This window comes from Galeopterus variegatus, unplaced genomic scaffold (genome assembly GCF_000696425.1).
Source record: "Galeopterus variegatus unplaced genomic scaffold, G_variegatus-3.0.2 Scaffold5042, whole genome shotgun sequence".
Taxonomy (NCBI): domain Eukaryota; kingdom Metazoa; phylum Chordata; class Mammalia; order Dermoptera; family Cynocephalidae; genus Galeopterus; species Galeopterus variegatus.
The window spans coordinates 75,650-94,964 of NW_007731153.1; the positions used below are offsets into that span (position 1 = coordinate 75,650).

Genomic DNA, 19,315 nt, shown 5'->3' on the forward strand with positions numbered 1-19,315 from the left:
AAAAAAAAAAAAAAAAAAAAAAAAGGGAAGAACAATTAGACCTCTGAGATAATATTTCATAACTTTGTTATGTGTTGGAGTCATGATTGCAACCCATGAAAGTTTTCCACGGCCAATATACAAGTGCACTTAGTTTTGACTGAGTTGAATTCCGGGTTAGGAAGTCCATTTGTATTCTATAGGGACTCAGCATCTCAGAGCCTAAAAGTGGCCTTACAGTCACGCTAGCTCAACGTTCCTCATTTTACTGAAGAGGAAACTGAGGCACAGTGAGGTTTAGTGACATTCTGGAGTCAAACTTAACACAGCCAGGAGAGCGTTCTTTGAAGATCTAAAGGATCCTAATTCCATGTGGTGTTTGCAGATCTGACTGAGTTTTTGCACAGTATTTAAGAACACAAACTCTGAAATTAGATCTGGATTCTAAGCTAGATTCCTTTACTTATTAGCTGTGTGCCTTTGCCAAATCACTTAATTTTCCCAAGTCTCAGTTTCCTCATCTATAGAATAGGTTTAAGACTTTTTTCCTTTAACCTCATCATACCCCACTATGCCTACAAAGAATGTACCCAAATTCCTCCTTCCTCATGCCATTTCCTTGCCCACAAGTCTTGAGTGGCTTCTCATTGTTTCAACAGTCTGTCCATAAAAGTACCTGCTAGTAGTTTTTGGCACATGCACTTGCCCTTGGGCATTCTGGCTGACCCACTGTCCAGGACACACCTTGCCAATCCTGGGATTTCTGCCTTTCATTTGTTCTGCACCTACAATGTGCTAGGCACTATACTAGTTGAAGGGGGTAAAAATATGAATAAGATTTGGTTTTTGTCAGTTTAGTGAAGAGAAAAATCCAAAACTAACCTTGCTATGTTCCCATAAGGGTTATGATTAAAAGCACCTAACTCCAATTTAGAGGAAGGCAAGTGGTCAGAGGCGTTACAGGTAAAGTGATAGTTCATCTTAGTCTTGAAGAATGTATTGAGATTTGACAGATATTTATATAAGGAAGGAAGGGACTTCTGGCTGAAGGAACAGCCTGAGCAAAGACATGAAGGATGGAAAGGGTTGGCATCAAGGACTAGTTTCATATGGTGGACTTGCAGGAATGACGGGGGACGTGCAGCTCTGAATTTTGGCCAAAGGAAAATCACTGGGGTCAGGTCACATTGCTGCTTTGTTAAATCCCACAGGGCACAAAAGGGCAAAAACATTCACATTTCCAGGGAGTCACATTTAAATGGCTGTGTGTTTGCCAAGATCTCATCCTCAAGGTACTGATGCTGGGGGCCTCTTTCTCACGGGGTGACAGAGTGAAACATCAACATGGTTACATTTTTGCTGCTGATATCATTCCAGTCTTATGGCCTTGGCTTTCATGTTTTTCAAGCTTTTACTATCTATGGTTCCCAGAGACAAGACCTCCTCCTTTCAGTCATGCCCCCTGGCTGGTGGGGAGAGCAGACGAGGATGTGACTGTGGTACACGGTATCAGAGAAGACCCTGGCTGTCCTGTTCTCAGCAGGCCGGCCCCTGAGTGGGTGCTGGGCAAGTGCTGTTAACACTGGGGAACCAAATGTGCCATCCTTTGTACCCTGACTTGGCCATCCCTTCTCTTCATGGTAGGAGAGAGAAAAGAAGGAAGAAAGAAAGGACCTGTGCATTCCTGGTGGGCCAGATTCTTTTTTCTGGTCCAGTGCAATTATCTCATTCATTCAGAGAGGAACAGCCCTTCAAATGTGAGCCAGTCAGCTGGTCAGATATTTATGGAGAATCTCAAAGCTGGGCACTGAGACTTCAGGTACACATGGATGCTGTCTACACCAAGTTTAAAATCTAGTCAGGAAAACAGATTAAACAAGTAGTAGGTACCAAAATAATGAATACCTCAAATTATAGTGCCAGTTGCCATGGGAATGCACAACTGGGGGACCTAAACTTGGACTTGGTCTGGGAAGTGCTACCTTGAGGAAGTGATCATTGATACTGAGAACCAAATGGACGGGAGTTAGCTAGGCCAAGGGAGCGGAAGAGCCTTCTAGGCAGAGAGAAATGCACGTGCACAGACCAAGGTGGGAAAGGGCATGCTTTTAAAGATTTTCAACCATCTTTGGAGGAAAACTTACTAGAACTAACACGTAGTGAGCACCCACTTGGGTCAAACAAGATGCTAAGCATACATTATCTCATGGAATCTTCCTAAGACCTTGTGGAGTTTGTTTCTATGAGGGCAAGGCCCTTCTTGTCCCCACTGTCCTCCACTGTGTCCTCAATACTTAAGGTAGCACTTGGGTAGTAGCAAGCACAAAATATTTGTAAAGTTTACATTTTACAGAAGAGGAAACTGAGGCTCAGAGATATAAGGTTACTGAAGAGTTACTGGTGAAAACAGGACTCCAACCCACATTGTAGACGAGTGCTTGCCAGGCCACCCGATGACAGCTGGCTCTTTCCAGAACAACAGCCTTTCCTCTTCTTCTTCCAGATACAGCAGAGTCTACGCCTAGGCCTGGAGCAGTCCAGGGCTGGGCATGGAGCACAGAGGAGGTGCACAGCACACAGCTCCAGATGGCCCCTGCATATCAGGTGAGCCTGATGGGTTCACAGTCTGTCCGTGGAGCTGGCAACTGGGTGGGGCTGCCCCCTTGGTCCAGGCAGAAGCCGACACCTCTCAGCACATCCAAGCCTAGAAGTATGTCTCTCCAACCGGAGCCTGTTAGTTGACCTGACACTCAGGCCCAGAGCCCCATGGAACAGAAACTTGAGAACTTAGAACTGGCAGGTATCTATTTGCCCCAGGTCACACTCTGGCTGGATGCCAATGGTAAAGGGTCAGCCTCAGCTTTCAAGCTTTGGCTTTAAAGCCCAAGAGGGCCAAGTACCTCACAGGTCACATTTTATCTGTACAACCTCAGGACATTTCTCCTTACTGGGAACTGTAACCTGAGCATCGTGAAGGCCCTGCTGGGAACGTTCCTATCTGTGCTGCCCTAAATAGCTTCTCTTTACTGTAGCTCTGGCTCATCTGACGGGGAGGCACTGCAGAACAGCCCTTTAAGATAATTCTACCCACTTTCACTTGCTGTTATGCTTTAAGTTCTTTAGTGAATAAAAGTCTTGTTCATGTGTCATAAAATTGAATCATTTCAAAAGCTGAAAAAAGAAATGACATACTCAAGTGCTTAAGAAAATTACTCAGCTTTAACCCTGACCAACAATTCTTATTCACTCAGTATTTTACATAGATCAGAATATTGGAATTGGAAGGCGCCCTGGGGAACATTTAGGCCAACTTGCTGCCTAGGCTCAGTTAGGCGGGACCCTGTGCACACAGATATATGGCAGATCGCAATGGAAATGGCAAGATTCCAAGGGCTGGCACTGAAGCCCAGAAGCTACAAGAACCCCATTTTCTTTTCCTCTGTTAGACAGCCTCCAGTATCTTCAACATCTCCAAATTCCCTGAGCCATGGCTCATCCTGAGAAGCACGATCATTTCCCCAGGCCCTTCCAGTTATCAGCTCTGCTGGGGCCCTCACTGGTTATCTGAGACAACACCCAAGCCATTTGGCTCACTTCCAGCCTTGCAAAACATTCTCTGTGGATACTCTGCTAGGCTGGAGGAATCACACTCACCACCAGAAAAAAAGAAAAAGGGAGAAGGGCCAATTTCTTTCATCTTCTAGAAGAAAAGACAGCTGATGTTATTGTGCAGAATCCTGGCAAAGTCACTTGGTAAGTCATCTTCCTTCCAGTAGCAGGCTCAGTGGAGGGGCAGGGGGACCTTGAGAGCTGCAGTCCCACTGTGTGAGTGGGCCTTGGAGACAGCTGAGCTGGGTGAATTGTGGTGGGCCTGACATGCCACACATCTCGATGGGAGCATCCCGAAGAACCCAAGGGGAAATGCCAAGTGAACGAGCGCTTTAAGGCAGTGGGTTCTTAGAGCTCGGGTTGAAGCTTTCTCTGTGCTTAGCAGTGTGTTCAGCCAGAAGGCAAAGCCAGGGTCACAGCATCATCTTGGGCGAGGAACACAGCTTCTTATCTGGAACACGGCATGAATTCAGTAAGGACAGCATAACCCGTCCCTCCTCCTCACTCTTCAACTGTCTAAGTCAGCTAAGGAAGAATGAATGCAGCCCAGACTGTGATTGGAAGTCATTTTCCATGTCTAAACTGTCTGCCAGAATTTTCCTGTAATAAATCAGGACTCTAAAGAAGTTAAATTTGAACTTCAGTTCTCTAATAAAACCCAAACTGGGGCCAGCCCGGTGGCGCACTCGGTAGAGTGTGGCGCCGCGCTCCCGCGAGGGTTCGGATCCCATATAGAGACCGGTCCACTCACTGGTTGAGCACGGTGCAGGCGCGACACCGAGGGTTGAGATCCCATTACCGGTTGCAATCCCATTACCAGTTGCGATCCCATTACCGGTCACGAAAAAAGACAAAAAGGGAAAAAAAAAAAGAAAAAACTGACTGTGAGCTTCATGTGCAACTTGAAACAAAAAACAAAATATTAACTATTTTTAATAGGTTGGAGTCTTTGGACAACAGTCATTCACGGGGTCAGAAATGCAGCATGACACTCAGTGAGCAAAGGTGCTCATAGATTTAGGTAAAACATTAAAGTAAAAACTATGCATTTTCAAAAATAACCATGAAGTTTAAAACTAAATTAGTCATTTGGACAAAATCATATCTAAAGTATGTTTAAAACTGTGTGTGTATGTGCATGCACATGTGTCTACATGTGTTTCAGAGTCTGCACATTATAGAGGACAGAATACTGGATTAGATGTCAAAATCCTAGGCGGTGCTCACAACCCACCACTAACTAGCCATATAACCTTGGCAGTGCGCAGTACCAAGTATAAAAAGCAGAGCTTTGGTGCTTCAGAGTCTCCTGTTAAAAACCTGGCTCTACTATGTACTAGCTATATCATCTAATATATAATCCGGTGTGTTAATTAACCTTCCTGAACTTATTTTTCATCTATAAAATGGAGTTAAAGCCTACTTAATATGCTTTAAGCATTAGTGGAGTTTACAAAATCTATGGCAGGTGCTTTAGTAGTTCTCAGTAATACTAACTATTGAAGGTGTCTCTTTCAGAGCCTAGTTTGTTTATATGAAATGGGGACAAAAGCCTCAAGTGCTCTGGGCACAGTAATGCACTGTGCACAAGAAGGGGTTATTTTTAAGATGCAGATCATAACTAAAATAAATGAAGTTTGTTAGAAAATGCCCAGTACTTGGAGTTAGGTAGGAGTCGTGGGTGCTAGTCTTGGCTCTTCTGCTAGGATTTGGTTAAATGTAGGTTATCTGTGTTCCTCAGAGCTGGCCCAGCAGAGCAAAAAGTACACTCAACACAGGGTACCATCTCTCTCAGTTAGTGGGGTTGTGAACTCCAACATGCCATTTTAACCTTCCCTTCTCAGAGAATTCTACCTGGTTCCTTCCCACTGGGAAGGTCTATGATTCCAGAATTACATTAGAGGACAAGGAAGAAAATGAGTCATTTAAGAAGTGACTCATTGGCTGAGGAGACAGAAGCTGGGGTGATAGACCTGCAGCAGGAGGAAGCACTAGGCATAAAGCAGCCTGGAGACGACCACTCAGCTCTGAAAACCAGAGTTTTCAAAACACCAAGGTGAGCACAAAAGACAAAGTTCTGATGTCAAATGTTCAGCTAAATCTTTGTAGAAACAGGATGTGCCGATCTGTAGGTTGAACATGGTTTCTCTTCTGAACAGTTGTGAGACTTTGGGATGGTTATAATTTTTGTCTGCTTTCTCCCCTGTAAAATTGGAATAACATATCAAATAGAGTTGTTGGATGGATTGAGATAGCACATGTAAAAAATCTAGTAGAGTACCTGGTATGTAGCAGGTGCTAAATAAAGTTATTGTTGTATCCCACTATGTATCTCCCTTCATCTCCTACAGTGATGGTCTCCAAGCTAAATGAACACGAACTATATGGCTACATATTTTCTTTCAATTTGAAGCCATCATGAAGTCTGTGGTGTGCACTGTTCTACCCTGACATCACAAGCCTAGCAGATTTTCCTCAGGCCTCAATGTCAACTGAATCGATGCTTCTTCACTTGGCTGCTTCTTTAGGCTTTCCCTTTTCACAGAGCAACTGAGAAATACTCGATTATGAAGAGGGAGACTTGATGAACATGGAAAAGTGACAGAGAACTGCTCTTTTCTCCTCTCGAGGATTTGGGTCATTTCCCTATGTATTGTTATGGGGCTAACAAGGAGGATGCAAATCCAGCCCTAGTTCAGGGAAAGACTAAAAGGAAACTCTCTTCACACAGGTGGCACCCCCTAGTGGTGCAGTTTCAGAAACTCTAGGAGGGAAACCTTTCCCCCTACTCCTTGACGACTGAGAAGCACTTCAAGAGGGAACCAGGGGCCGGCCCGGTGGTGCACTGGAGAGTGCGCCGCTTGGGAGCGCGGCAGCGCTCCACATGCGCCGAGGGCTCGGATCCCATGTGGAGACTGGTTCCCACTCACTGGCTGAGCGTGGTGCGGGCGCAACACCGAGGGTTGCGATCCCGTTGCCGGTCCCTGGCACGGGCGCGACACCGAGGGTTGCGATCCCGTTACCAGTCAGTAAAAAAGACAAAAAGAAAAAAAAAAAAAAAAAAAAGAGGGAACCAGCATTGTATACCACAGTAGTAACTAGCCGATTCCTGTTGAGAAGAAAATCGTCATGGCCATTCACAAGGCACCCACATGCGAGCCTGAACTGAACTAAAGGTTAGGGCATTTAAACAGGTATGTGGGGTATTAATTTACAAGGAGCACCAAATGTCATTGGAATAACTGGAACTATGGGGCCAGTTAACTCGGGTTTCCACATGCAGTTCCTTAGATTACCAGCGTAAGGAATGAAAATGGGCCCTGCTCTCAATGAGCATACTGAATAAGGCTCTTATTTATGAATTTCAAAAGATAACAAGAAACTACCTTCTGGGAAGGGAGAATCTTGGAAACATAAAGACATATATTTTGGTGAGCACAACCTAAGGTATCATCTTTGGAATAATAGGTATTTAATAATCTTGAAGTTTGGATTTAGTAATAGGTGAGGATTTGTAAGCTTGGAGTATGTGGTTGGGGCAATGCTGAACAAGAGAGAGAGAAAGAGAGAGAGAGAGAGGTGGTGGTGGGGTCAGAGGGAGTAGGGGTTGGGAGAATAGGGTGCTTTGAGGAGGGGAAAGTGAGGGGAGCCCCTGCAGCTGACAGGCTTGCTCAAGAGGCCTGGGAGAAGAGCTTGTGAACTGGGGTGTTCGACAGAAATGCTGTGAGCAGTGAGAACTCTCATTCTTCCTCCAGCCCCGATTCCCACCTATCTTTCTGTTCAATCATCTTTAAACTCTTCCTCACTTCTTGCTAGAGTTTTGTTTTTAGACAAGGGAATATAGACAGTTGACTTAATGGTTCATGATTTTTACTAATAGAAAAAAAACCCATTTCCCCATCTCTACCAAATGCATGTTGAATAAATATTCGAAGCATGTTTTTTAAAAGGGGTGCCAAATTCTTACCTGCCCAGGCCACCCACACATAGGGTCTGGTCCTGGTGCCAGGCTCTACATGGGGCTATGTGTATCTCATTTGAGATGAAGTCACTGAAATTAAGGGAGAGCCAAAGAATTCTCATATACCTTATGGGCTGCATTTGATAAAGGTGGGGGAAGGCAAGGAGAAAGTCAGTGCAAGGAGCATGAAACTGGGAGCTGTGGTGGTGTAGTTTAAGAGCAATACCAGAAAGGAGAGGCTGGGCTCCAAAACAGCTATGCTAGTGCTGGGTGTGACACTTCATAACTTCAGGCATTTTGCACTGGAGTTGTGAGGCCCTCATTCCAAGGTTGGCCAAAAGAACTGCACATGCTGATAAACCACAGGAAAGCATTTTTCCTCTGCCTACAGAAGCTAGGACTGAGAAGTCACTGTACTTGACAAATAATTGGCAATCTGCTTAAAAGAAATTGCCAAGAGGAGCAGAACCCGGGACATATGGAGAACTGGATAGAAGTGGGTTAAGAAGTGATTAGTCACTGAGGAAATGGAGCTGCCTGGGAGGTTTGGTGTTAAAGGAAAGCAGAGAGAATCGGTTTTGGCTCGGCAGGTAAGTAAGGTAAGCATGTTATATTCCCCAAAGAAGTAACCTGAAGCTATATTTACTTAACAGTGGTGCCCCTTGGCATATGCGTCTGTTGGATTTATTCTCTCAGCAGCAGAGGGAGCTAGAGAGTAAAAAATGATGTGGGTTGAGCCCTACATGAACAATAGACACATGCCAAGAGGCATACAAAATTTAAGGTATTTATTATAAGAAATAATTCAAAAATACCCTCAGTAGCAGACAGGCAACTGTATAGAATCAATGGTATTTAAGAGGCAAGAAGACATATAACTCGAGTCTGCAGGAAGATAAGACAACCATAGGGCAAAGAGAGAGATTTGTATTTTTAAAAGACTACACACATTAAAAAATGACTTTTTTCGATCCTTCTTTGGCACGTACCTATGTTCTTATGTAAATATGGGACTTGAGTTCTAGGTCTGGCTTCACACCCTTTGGATAAACTTCTTTTCTCTAGACCTCAGAGATGAGAGGGACAGCAAACACCAGGTGGGGACAGTGTCCAGAGGAGAAGGAAGCAGAAACCAGAAGAAAAGCTGCAGCTCCAGAGAATGAAACCCTGCTTTCCACAGCACTCGCGTGGCTTCTCTCGTCCACAGTCAAGCCCTCAACATATTTTGGAAAAGCCGTTCTGAAATATGGAAGTGAATGTTGAAGTACATGAAGGTCACTGTCCTGCCCAGGACTCAAGCATCTCAAAGCACCTACCGGTTTCTGAAAGGCTGCTAATGCCTTAAGGCAGGTGCTTGCTTCATTTCCTCAATATACTTCCCATTCCTAAGGCACTTAGAGATGGGGTAAAACCTTTCTTCTCTCATTTTCAGGCAACAATATGGCCAGAGAACAACTACTTTCCTTCATAATCTGGTTCAATGTATATGTATATAAATTCTAGCACAGAAAAGTTCTGGGTATCCGCTTTCTAATGTGGCCCTGAAACCGTGTGTGTGTGTGTGTGTGTGTGTGTGTGTGTGTGTGTGTGTGTGTGTGTGAGAGAGAGAGAGAGAGAGAGAGAGAGGGAGGGAGGGAGGGAGGTGAGGTGAGGGAGAGTGAGATAGATCCAAAATGTCAAACTATTATTTGCATATTGTACCCATAATTCAATTTTTTCTCCCTTTACTAAACCTTCTCAGAATTTCCTGTCAGTTCTTTAGTTCTATCTGTTCCACAACTCAGTGTTAGTGTTAAACTAACGGTAAATGAAGAAACAGGTGCCAAGAAGGTGGGAGGGTGAGAGATGAGTTGGTTTGTGAACTTTTGTCCCTGAATAATTCCGAGGAGGAACACTATTGGACAGATGCGCTCCTCATGACAAATTCCCCTCGCTCCCCAAACCTCGCTTGGTTTGTGAACTTTTGTCCCTGAATAATTCCGAGGAACACTATTGGACAGATGCGCTCCTCATGACAAATTCCCCTCGCTCCCCAAACCTCGCAGTGTATTCTAGGATCAATCCAGCTCTTTTCAGGTGCTTTTTTGTGACCATTGTAGCATTTTTTGAAAACTCATACTACTGTTATGAGATTCACATGTAAATCTAAAATCTGTCATTTGTTAATAACCTAATAGCACAATGGCACAAGGTCGCATGGGGAGAGGAAGGGAAGTACTTTTGGAACCTGGGCACTGTTGAGTGAACACAGGTAAAAATTAGTACAGTCAACTTCCAGCATTTAATCTGTTTTTATTCATCATTTATTATAAAAATTTAATCTTTATTTTACACAAAAAAACAGTAAAGTTTACCAAAAGTTACTGAATCTGAGGCAAAGGGATTTACCACCAAAATGCAGATTTACATGGTAAACCTGAGGGCCACAACCAAAAACTTACATTTTCTAATAATGCATTGCCAGTAGCAAAAATTGACAATATGTATTTCTTGTTAAATATATTTAACAAAGATAAAATAACAAACACCAGCCTTCACTGTGAGGTAACAAAAGAAAATGTCTCTACTGAGTATTGGCCCATTATTTCACTGAGATCAAAACATTTGAAGAATTTTTAAAAGCTTCTCATAAATGTTAATATTTAGGCTTATACACAACATATATATGCACAAACACATCCATTCTAACTCTATAACCCTTTGTATTTTAAAAATTGTACCATCTCTGTTAGAGAAAATGTACAGCATGCAGAAGGCATTCATAATTGTTTTTCTCAGCAGTAGTGTTTTATACAAGTCAAATGAAAAACTTAAATATGAAATGATGTTCAACTAGATGCCATCTCAGCTCAGTACTTTGTCTCTTATATTCTATGCTAATACTTCAGTGTTAATGAAATTGTTCATATAAGAGAAGTGGAAGAAAATGTAATCCATTACCAAAGGTAATTAGCAGATAGCTCCCAGTGGATATAGAAGTGACGGACAAGAAACAGGAAGAAACCAATTAAATGGGACTGCAGTTTTTTCACTGCTTCAGCTTTTCACATCCAGCTGAAGAAAAGAAATAATTATATCTAGGGCATTTTGCAACAGTTATTAGTTTATCCCATTTCATATATATAATGTCTTCATAACAAACCAGGATACAAAATAACTCTTCCCCATTCCCACCAATCTTCCTCTTGTTTCCAGATAGAAATAAACACAGATTCTGATGCAATGTACAATTACTGAAAACAAAGGAGACCTACAGTTATATTCTCATACTTTTGGTAGGGATGAAGGATCATAGGATCAGCTCTAAACACTGCAAGGATGGATAGAGTAGAACCACTCAGTTAGGCATAATTATAGGCACTGGCTTCCCCCCAAATAAAAACATGCTCATGTATCACTGCAAATTTTCTAGCACAAATATACTCTGTTACTACACAAGTGCTGATCAAATTTAATGGAGTGGGTGAGTGGAGAAGGAAAACAAAATGCCTTATGTGAATAGGACAATGCTAAGAGGATGGTAAGGTGGAAAGATGAAAAGAAAATTTTATTGAAAACAAAGAAATCATGTTAAGTCCACAGAATAATTGTTTGATTATTTTAATGGTTTCTGAACCCATCAATATTATGCAATATTTTAATTAAACATATAAAATTTGAATCACAAAACACTTGAAGAGCAGAAACAAGTATTTTCACTATGAAACAATAACATTATGCAAATAGGTCACTGCCACACACCACAGCACACCTGTAGGAGCTAGGCCACAGCACTGAGACCCTGAGGATCTCTACTTAACCTGTTTAATGTAAATGTTTAAGTCTGACAGTGAAGTATAATGGCATACAGGGAAAAATATAACACTGAAGGTGAGGAATGAAAATATGGTATCTATGTTTCACACAGATGTACCCTAACACAGGTTAGGAAAAGAACATTCAATGATTACAAATGATGAATTTAAAAAGTTGCTATCCTAGTATTAACCTATAACCTCTTGCAATCTTGGAAAAAATACTAAAAAATTTGGAAAAAGTATCAAAAACTAAGTTACAATTTGCACACATGGGGTATGTGCATCTCTATGTGTGTCTGTGTCTATCTGTGTCTTTGTGTGTGTGCAAATAAAATGAACCAAGCCATAAACTTTGTTCTGAAATAAGCCATAATCTTTGTTCTGAAAACCTCCATATTTATTTTTTGGAAAATGCATATACATTCTTGGAAATCAGATGCCAACTAAAGTCTCATAAGAATAATTTAAATCATTTTCATTTAAAATTCCCTTAAATGAATATGAACACTTGTAAAATAAATATTTGCTCAACAGTGCAGTGAAGGTGGTATTAACACCACATTTCTGTACGTCAGTCTCCTTGTGCATCACATCAGTGTTACATTGTTTCAAAAGCTACCTAAACACTGGTGTATATGATTTAAATGGGAAAAAAGCCGAAAAACCAAAAAACCAAAACCAAAAAAAAAACTAAACTATGGCAGTAAGAGCAACACAGTTTGCACCAGTAACTGAATATAAGGAAAGCAGCTCACAATCTTCACAATATTCATTATTGATCCTGCTAGTAAATTGCTTCCAGAAACTGATGTTGGTGATAAGGAAGATTTAGCAGATGACTTCTGCAGTTGAACTCAACCAGTCACTAGCCACGGACAGGTTCTAGTTTGTCAGTTAAATGGTAGCAAACCTCATTTTTTTTTTTTTTTTTTAATTTTTCATATATGGGGGGGGGGGATTTTTCATACAGATTATGGCTCATGATGTGGCCAAAAACATTTACACACTTCTCCATGTATCACATTCACATCCAAAAGTTTAGATAATTCTACCCAACACTGGAATCAGTACATGTGACAATTTTATTGTAAAACACTAAAGTAACCATCAACTCACATTTAAAAAATGAAAATAACTAAATAAACCTGGATAAAATCAGAATCTGTTTTCTGAAGTCCTAGAAGAAAGATTCATCAGTTATGCCTGGTTCCCTGAGAACTTGAATGTTCTGACTGAAGGCAAATTTTGGTAAGAAGTATATTTTTATATTGTTCCTTCCTACTCAGAATAAACAATAATGTGTTAGGCAGCATTTGGTGTTCTATATTCTTTATAGCTAATACTCAAATTTCATTTGATGTGAATAATTATTTTCTGTGAACTTCAGTCCAGGGGTGTGTGGCAGAAAAGAGAAGCTACATTTGCTGCTACACTTCAAAGACACACTTTCATCTTTTGGAACAAAACAAGAAAATATATACATCATACACCACAATTACATGTTTATAGTACTCTTTACCCATAGTGTTTTCTAGTTTTGTCTAGGTGCAATTAATAGATTACTTCATAGTAACATCCAAAATGAGGTGGCATAATGCCTAGAGCCATTAATACCTGAGAATTTACCTTTCTTTATTCTCTCTGGCATAGATTTGATTAAATAATTCATATAACACAGAGAAATAATTTTAAATATGATAAATAGCCCGCAAATTAGGTTAACTTCTACAGCTGCTCAACCTGACTGCTCCCCTGTATGGTGGGTAGGTTGTATGTGAATTTCTATGACAGCCACAGTGTATACCTGAAATAAGGTTTGTTGGAGAAAGACCTCCAGAGAAGTTGAGCATACACAATTCCTTCAACTCATCCCTTCACTAAGGACTGCACACACACCACCCTGTAATACTCTCTATATTGGCCGGGGACAGGGGATATCACTAGGATATAATGAAGGCTCCTTGGTTCAGAAAGTGGCTTTGTTAGAAACAAAAATGAAAGGGGCAATCGGGGACTTGCCCTACGTCCTCTGATGGGCTAACACAGACCCCTGAGCCAGCTCTGCTAGGAGAGGAGCTCCCAGGGCCATCCCGACTGTCTCTCCTCAAAGATAAATATTCCTTACATAAACTAAAAATTGACCAAATTATATTAAAAATACTTATTATGTTGGAACAAGTCCCCTTTCTTATGCACACCCCCGCAACAACACACACACATTGTGTTGAATATCCTTGAAAATAAATCTAATCATCATTCTTGCTAAGACCAATATTCAACATAGATCATTATTTTACACCACAACACTAGGTATAAGCAAAGGAAAAATATCTACCCCTCTATTTCACTCCCTTCTCAAGAGCAAATGCAGACAAACCCATACATATATAGACTTCATGTGCATGAGAGATGAGACAGAAGAACTGAAATCCCTTTTCAAAGCAACCCCTTCAACACAGAGACCTCTGTGGTTCAGGAGGAGGATCAGTGGGGTAGGAGTGGAGGAACAAACCAGTCTGCATAGTGCTCAGGGATGAGAGGGCCTGCTGGTGCCTGAGCAATGACTTAGGCAAACCAGCTGCAAAGAAGGAAGGCTTGGCTCACTTGGATTCAGTAATCATGTGCTGAGAGCCTTCTTATGTGCCAGGCTCCCAGGTAGGTGTTGGGGATAAAGTGCTGAGCCAGATAAAGGACTGTTACGAACTTTAATCCCAGCTACCACAAACACCTCAACCTTGGCACTGTTAACATTTTGGGTGGGATAATTTTTGTTGTGGGGGCTGTCCTGTGTGTTGTAAGATCTTGGCCTCGACCCACTGGCTGCCAGTGCCACTCCCCACCCCAGTTGTGACAACCAAAAATGTCTGCAGACAAATGTCTCCTGGAGGGCAAAGTCACCCCCAGCTGAGCAGCACAGGTCTGATGAAGAGAGAAACAATTACACAAATAATTAGTCTGTAATAGGTGGTATGATGAACAGTGCCCTAACCTGAGCTGCATCAGAGAACCTCACGTTCCCCTTCTCAGCCAGTTTCAGATTCCAGGCAAGTGCCTTGCTTATTAATTGGACTGATTTCCTGCAGGTGACTACCGGGAAGCCACTGCCCTCACTCTCTTGTCTGGCTATCAGCACTACCATGTTCTCAGGAATCTTCTTTCAAATCTCTGAATCTGTGATTTTAGCAGATTTCTCAGCTTCCCCCAGAGGAGAGGGATTTCATAAAGCAGTGGGAGTGAGTGTCTGGGCCTGCCCTTCAGCCAGATGCCCTGCACACTGCTGCTGTGAGAGTGAGACAAGGCAGTCACCCCTCCTGTGTGCCAAGGGTCCATCTCAAGGGTTTTCCCTCCACATCAGAGCCTCAGGCACAGGACCTTAACTTACCTACTCTAATCCAATTTTCCTAATGGAGGCTGGGGAGATTTGTTAGAGACTCAAGTCTTTAACAGCAATTTTATCCTGAAAAATCCACTTACAACTTTAAAAATAGTTTGTTTTTAAGTTTACAAGAACACCAAACACATTTTGCCTGGGCCAATAAATTTTATAAAAATGTTCGATAAGGGCCGGCCCAGTGGCGCACTGGATAAGTGCGCCGCTCGGGAAGCGCGGCGGCGCTCCTGCCCGAGGGTTCGGATCCCACATACAGACCGGTTCCCACTCACTGGCTGAGCGAGGCGCGGGAGCGGCACCGAGGGTTGCGATCCCGTTGCCGGTCCCTGGTCCGGTGCGGGGGCAACACTGAGGGTTGCGATCTGTTGCCGGACACGGAAAAAGACAAAAGACAAAAAAAAAAAAAAAAAGTTCGATAACATTTATTTATACCTAATTCTTTCAGCATGCCCTTTTTTAGACTGTATCACACATGAGCCAGAGTGGAAAAAAATTGCTCTGGTGGACCACTGATTTCAAAAACCAAATGAAAAGTCTACAGACTATTAGGGAGATGATAAACTTCAAAAACAGAATGGTTTTATAGGATAAACTGTAACATTTGAAATATACATATATAATACAAGTTATAATAAACTATTAAATAAACTGAAAAAATATATGAGAAAACTAAAGGTTACATTATCACTCTATATCCTAGAATTCTCTGTCAGCCAAATGTCTTCAGCAAAATGGGTTGGAGGCCCCAGAACAGGATGGCTCTCTTTATCTGTTGTTGACACTGACAGTTAAAAACCCCACTGTTGCCCAGAGGCTGAAGGATTATTTCAGAATCCTTCTCAATGTCAGGTTTCCTTTTTTTCCTGGCCAGTGACACATGCTATCTGAGGACATGCTAACCAAACCCATAAAGTCCGATCATTTCAAAAGACAAAGCTGAACATTTCCATTTCTAAGTAGTGATGTCAAAAACAACAAGCACTGTCACACAAATGATCTTCAGAAAGAATTTCTACATTATTCATCTGCTGGCTAAAGTCTTTTCAGTTAAAAAGGAATAAGTGAAGAACTTGCAAGCCCTGGGTGTAAACTGGAATTGTTTGCAAGATTTGAGAAAACCTACTTAAACCTTTTCCCATACCTTCTACTTCTCCAACACAGTCCCTGCCATCATACCCCAATCCCTGTTGGCACTGGGATGGAGATGGATCCTGCTTCTTCTCACACTTTCCACACCCGTCCACACACACTACTGTTTCCTACGTAATGTCTCTTGGATTGGTGCATCTGAGATGTAACAGAAACAGCAGTAGGGTAAGAGTCGGAACACCTGGGTTCCATCCTAGCTCTGTCACCAGGAAGCTTCAGACCTTAGGTGAGTTACTCGGAGCCTCAGTTTTAGTATTGGTGGCCCAGAGTAGGGGTTGGTAAAGTTTCTCTCTAAAGGACTGGAAAAGTAAATATTTAAGGCTTTGTGGGCCCATAGGCAAAACTGAAAATAGCATATAGGTACTTATATAGCAAGAGAAAAAAATTCCATACACTTTTAAATGATGAAATTCAAAATATAACAATTAAGTATGGAATTTATTCATGGGCACTGGAATTTGAATTTCATCTCATTTTTTATGTGTCATAAAATATTATTTTGATCTTTCCCCCCAACAATTTACAAATGTAAAACTATTCTTGAGCCTTATAAAAACAGGCTGTGGGTAGACTTGACCTCAGGCCATATTTGCCGACCCTTGGACTACATGATCCATAGTATTCCTTTCAGATATAAAAGTCTTTGCCTCTTGTTTTAAATCTATATTCCTACTTCCAAATTATAACTTATTAAACCTCCCACGGGGTTGTGTTTCTTGGGTGTCCTCTCCCAACCCTTCTATGCGCTATAGTCAGGGTCTCCTTTGAAGGTACCAGTTCAGGCTAACTAGCACTTGCAAGCTCAAGTCTCACCCTAGTCACTATCCAATGAATAAAACATGAACTTGACTGGCAGACTTCCAGGCACTCCCCATTCTGACCCACCTTACTAAATGCTCTCATCTCCTATTGCATCTGGGCATGCTTACTGTAATCCTCTGTGAGTGGCCTCTATTATTTTACATTTCCCTAATCCAGTGTTCTCAGGGTGTGTTACATGGAACATTCCTCTCATGAGTTACTAGGGGAAAAAAAGGTGGCTTGCTCAAACACGTTTGGCAAATATAGCATGCCATATCACCCTCTTTGAGAAGCACAATGCATATTCATGATGTTAAAGGCTCTGAGGAATCTTGCAGCAAAAATACGATTAAAAGAAACATTTATTTAACGTTTTTTTGTGATAACACCTATAACCATTCTGTGAAAAAAACTCTGGAGTGCCCTCTCAGTGAATGCCTGTCACCTGCAGGACTGCCAACACTCTCCTATGTCTAAGGCATTCCCTACCATATGACTCTTGGGAAGCAGAGCTCACTTCTTTTTTTTGTCTTTTTTCGTGACCAGTAACGGGATCGCAACCCTCGGTGTCGCGCCCGCACCGCACTCAACCAGTGAGCGGACCAGTCTCTATATGGGATCCGAACCCTCGGCGGGAGCGCCGCCGCACTCTACCGAGTGCGCCACTGGGCCGGCCCAGAGCTAACTTCTTACTGGAGAAACTAACACCACCAGATTCTAGTGTCCCCAGCTCCCTAGAGTGTGGGCATTCATAAGCTGTGCCAATCAGGTGCTCAGAATTGGAGCTAATGTCACAAAGAAGTGGAAACCACAAAGAACCTATGTGGTGGGAGGACGAGGGCTGCAGGAGCTACAGCATCAAGTTTTTGGGGCAGAACTGTTGCCCACCGCTGGTATGATCAGGGTATGCTCGCTATTTTGCTTTTGTGCTATGATTCTGGCTGTGGTCCTCTGACTCACTTTGTGCTTGACTGTTTTCCAAGCTTGGTTTTGCAGCCTTTTCAGCGGTAACATGAGATACCCAACATCCTTTCAATAAATGTCTTTTCTGCTTAACTCAAGAGCTAGTATTTGTTGCCTCCATCTGCAAATCTGATACACTGCCCAAGCCTAGAACAGAAGTTTAAAACTTTTTTTTAGGAAGCTTTACCAAACACCATTCCAAATGGACTAATTGGCTCAGGTTTCTGAGTGTATGCATATCTAAATATTTATGCATCCAATGTGATGTTTTATTTTCTAATTTTTATAAATATTTTGGCCTACTTCATAGAATCATGAGAATTGCAAGTTTAGAAGAAACCCTGAAATTAGTTAAATCCTCACATGAAACATGAATTCCCCAAATCCTTTTAACAACATCCCCCCACTCTGAGTGGTTGGCAATCTGTGTCTGAACAGTTTTATTAATAAGAAAATAGCTTCTCTCTCCTCAAACGCTCATTCAAATCTTCGGACAGCTATAAGGAAAAGATGTGAAACCTTCCTCTGCTTGTCCTAGTTCTAACACTTGTGACTATTCCCAAAAAGCTTTGTTCTCCATATAAATCTTCCAGACATCTGAAGACCAGTATTGTGGACTATCTCTGCACCCTCCCCACCCCCACACTTCCCATCACAAGGCTAAACTGTTCCATCACAGAGGAAGTTTTCATCTCCCTAGTGGCTGTCTTCTGAGTCAGTGCCATTTTCTTCATATTGTTGTTAAATAGACTCTTCACAGAACTTTTTTGCCCCTAAGTTCCTTACCCCTGTAAAGGTGTCATGTTTACCAATTTTGCTCTAAGGATGCTCAGCAACTTTTTCTTAGGTTTCTGAGACAAACCCACTCTAAGACACCATTCTACTCTGGCCACAAAGCACCTTCAGCATAAGACTTTTCATGTACTACAAAGTATAAGAGAGGATGTGTCTGATATTCACTGGCCTCTCTTTCAGATATGGTCAAGAAGTCAATAAACTTGGTGTCCAAAGTACCAATAATCTTAAGGTTTGATCACATTAATCTAGCAAAACATTAACCTGCTCATACATTTAAATAACATATGACCTGGTAACAATTCAATCTGCTGCAGCTTTCAAAAATTCATGTTTTGATTTAAGTGTATAACAGCTTAGTGGAATCAATGCCTTTCAAAGTAATTATGTACAGTGTTTATTACAGATTTAACATGGGAAAAAAAATGACCAAAATATTAGTTTTAATCAACTACATAGTTAAATGGTACTAATGATAAACCTTTAGACCTGTGTTTTTTTTTTTTTGGTTTTTTTTTTAAGATGACCGGTAAGGGGATCTTAACCCTTGGCTTGGTGTTGTCAGCACCACGCTCAGCCAGTGAGCAAAACGACCATCCCTATATAGGATCCGAACCCATGGCCTTGGTGTTATCAGCACCACACTTTCCCAAGNACACTTTCCCGAGTGAGCCACGGGCCGGCCCTAGACCTGTGGTTTTCAAAGCATGGTCACTAGGCCAGTATCATCAGCTTCACTTGGGGACTTTTTAGAAATGCAAACTCCTGAGTTTTACACCCAACCTGCTGAATCAGAATCCCTGGGAGGCGGGCCCAAAGTCTGTGTTTTTTTTTTTTTTTTTTTTTTTTTTTTTTTTTTTTTTTTTTTTC

At 41.9% G+C, this 19,315-nt stretch overlaps 1 protein-coding gene and 1 long non-coding RNA gene across 2 annotated transcripts in view; both read left to right on the forward strand.

Moving 5' to 3' along the window:
- Positions 1 to 2,721, forward strand: part of LOC103604237 — a 28,413-nt gene extending 25,692 nt beyond the window's left edge. The window contains exon 4 of the mRNA XM_008588803.1: positions 2,483 to 2,721. Within this exon, the coding sequence (XP_008587025.1) occupies positions 2,483 to 2,721 (239 nt within the window). The remainder of the gene's footprint in view (positions 1 to 2,482) is intronic.
- Positions 2,722 to 7,242: 4,521 nt separating this feature from the next.
- Positions 7,243 to 9,061, forward strand: LOC103604235. Its single transcript, XR_551695.1, has 2 exons — positions 7,243 to 8,139; positions 8,615 to 9,061. It is a non-coding gene; the product is annotated as an uncharacterized LOC103604235 (long non-coding RNA).
- The last annotated feature ends 10,254 nt before the right edge of the window (positions 9,062 to 19,315 follow it).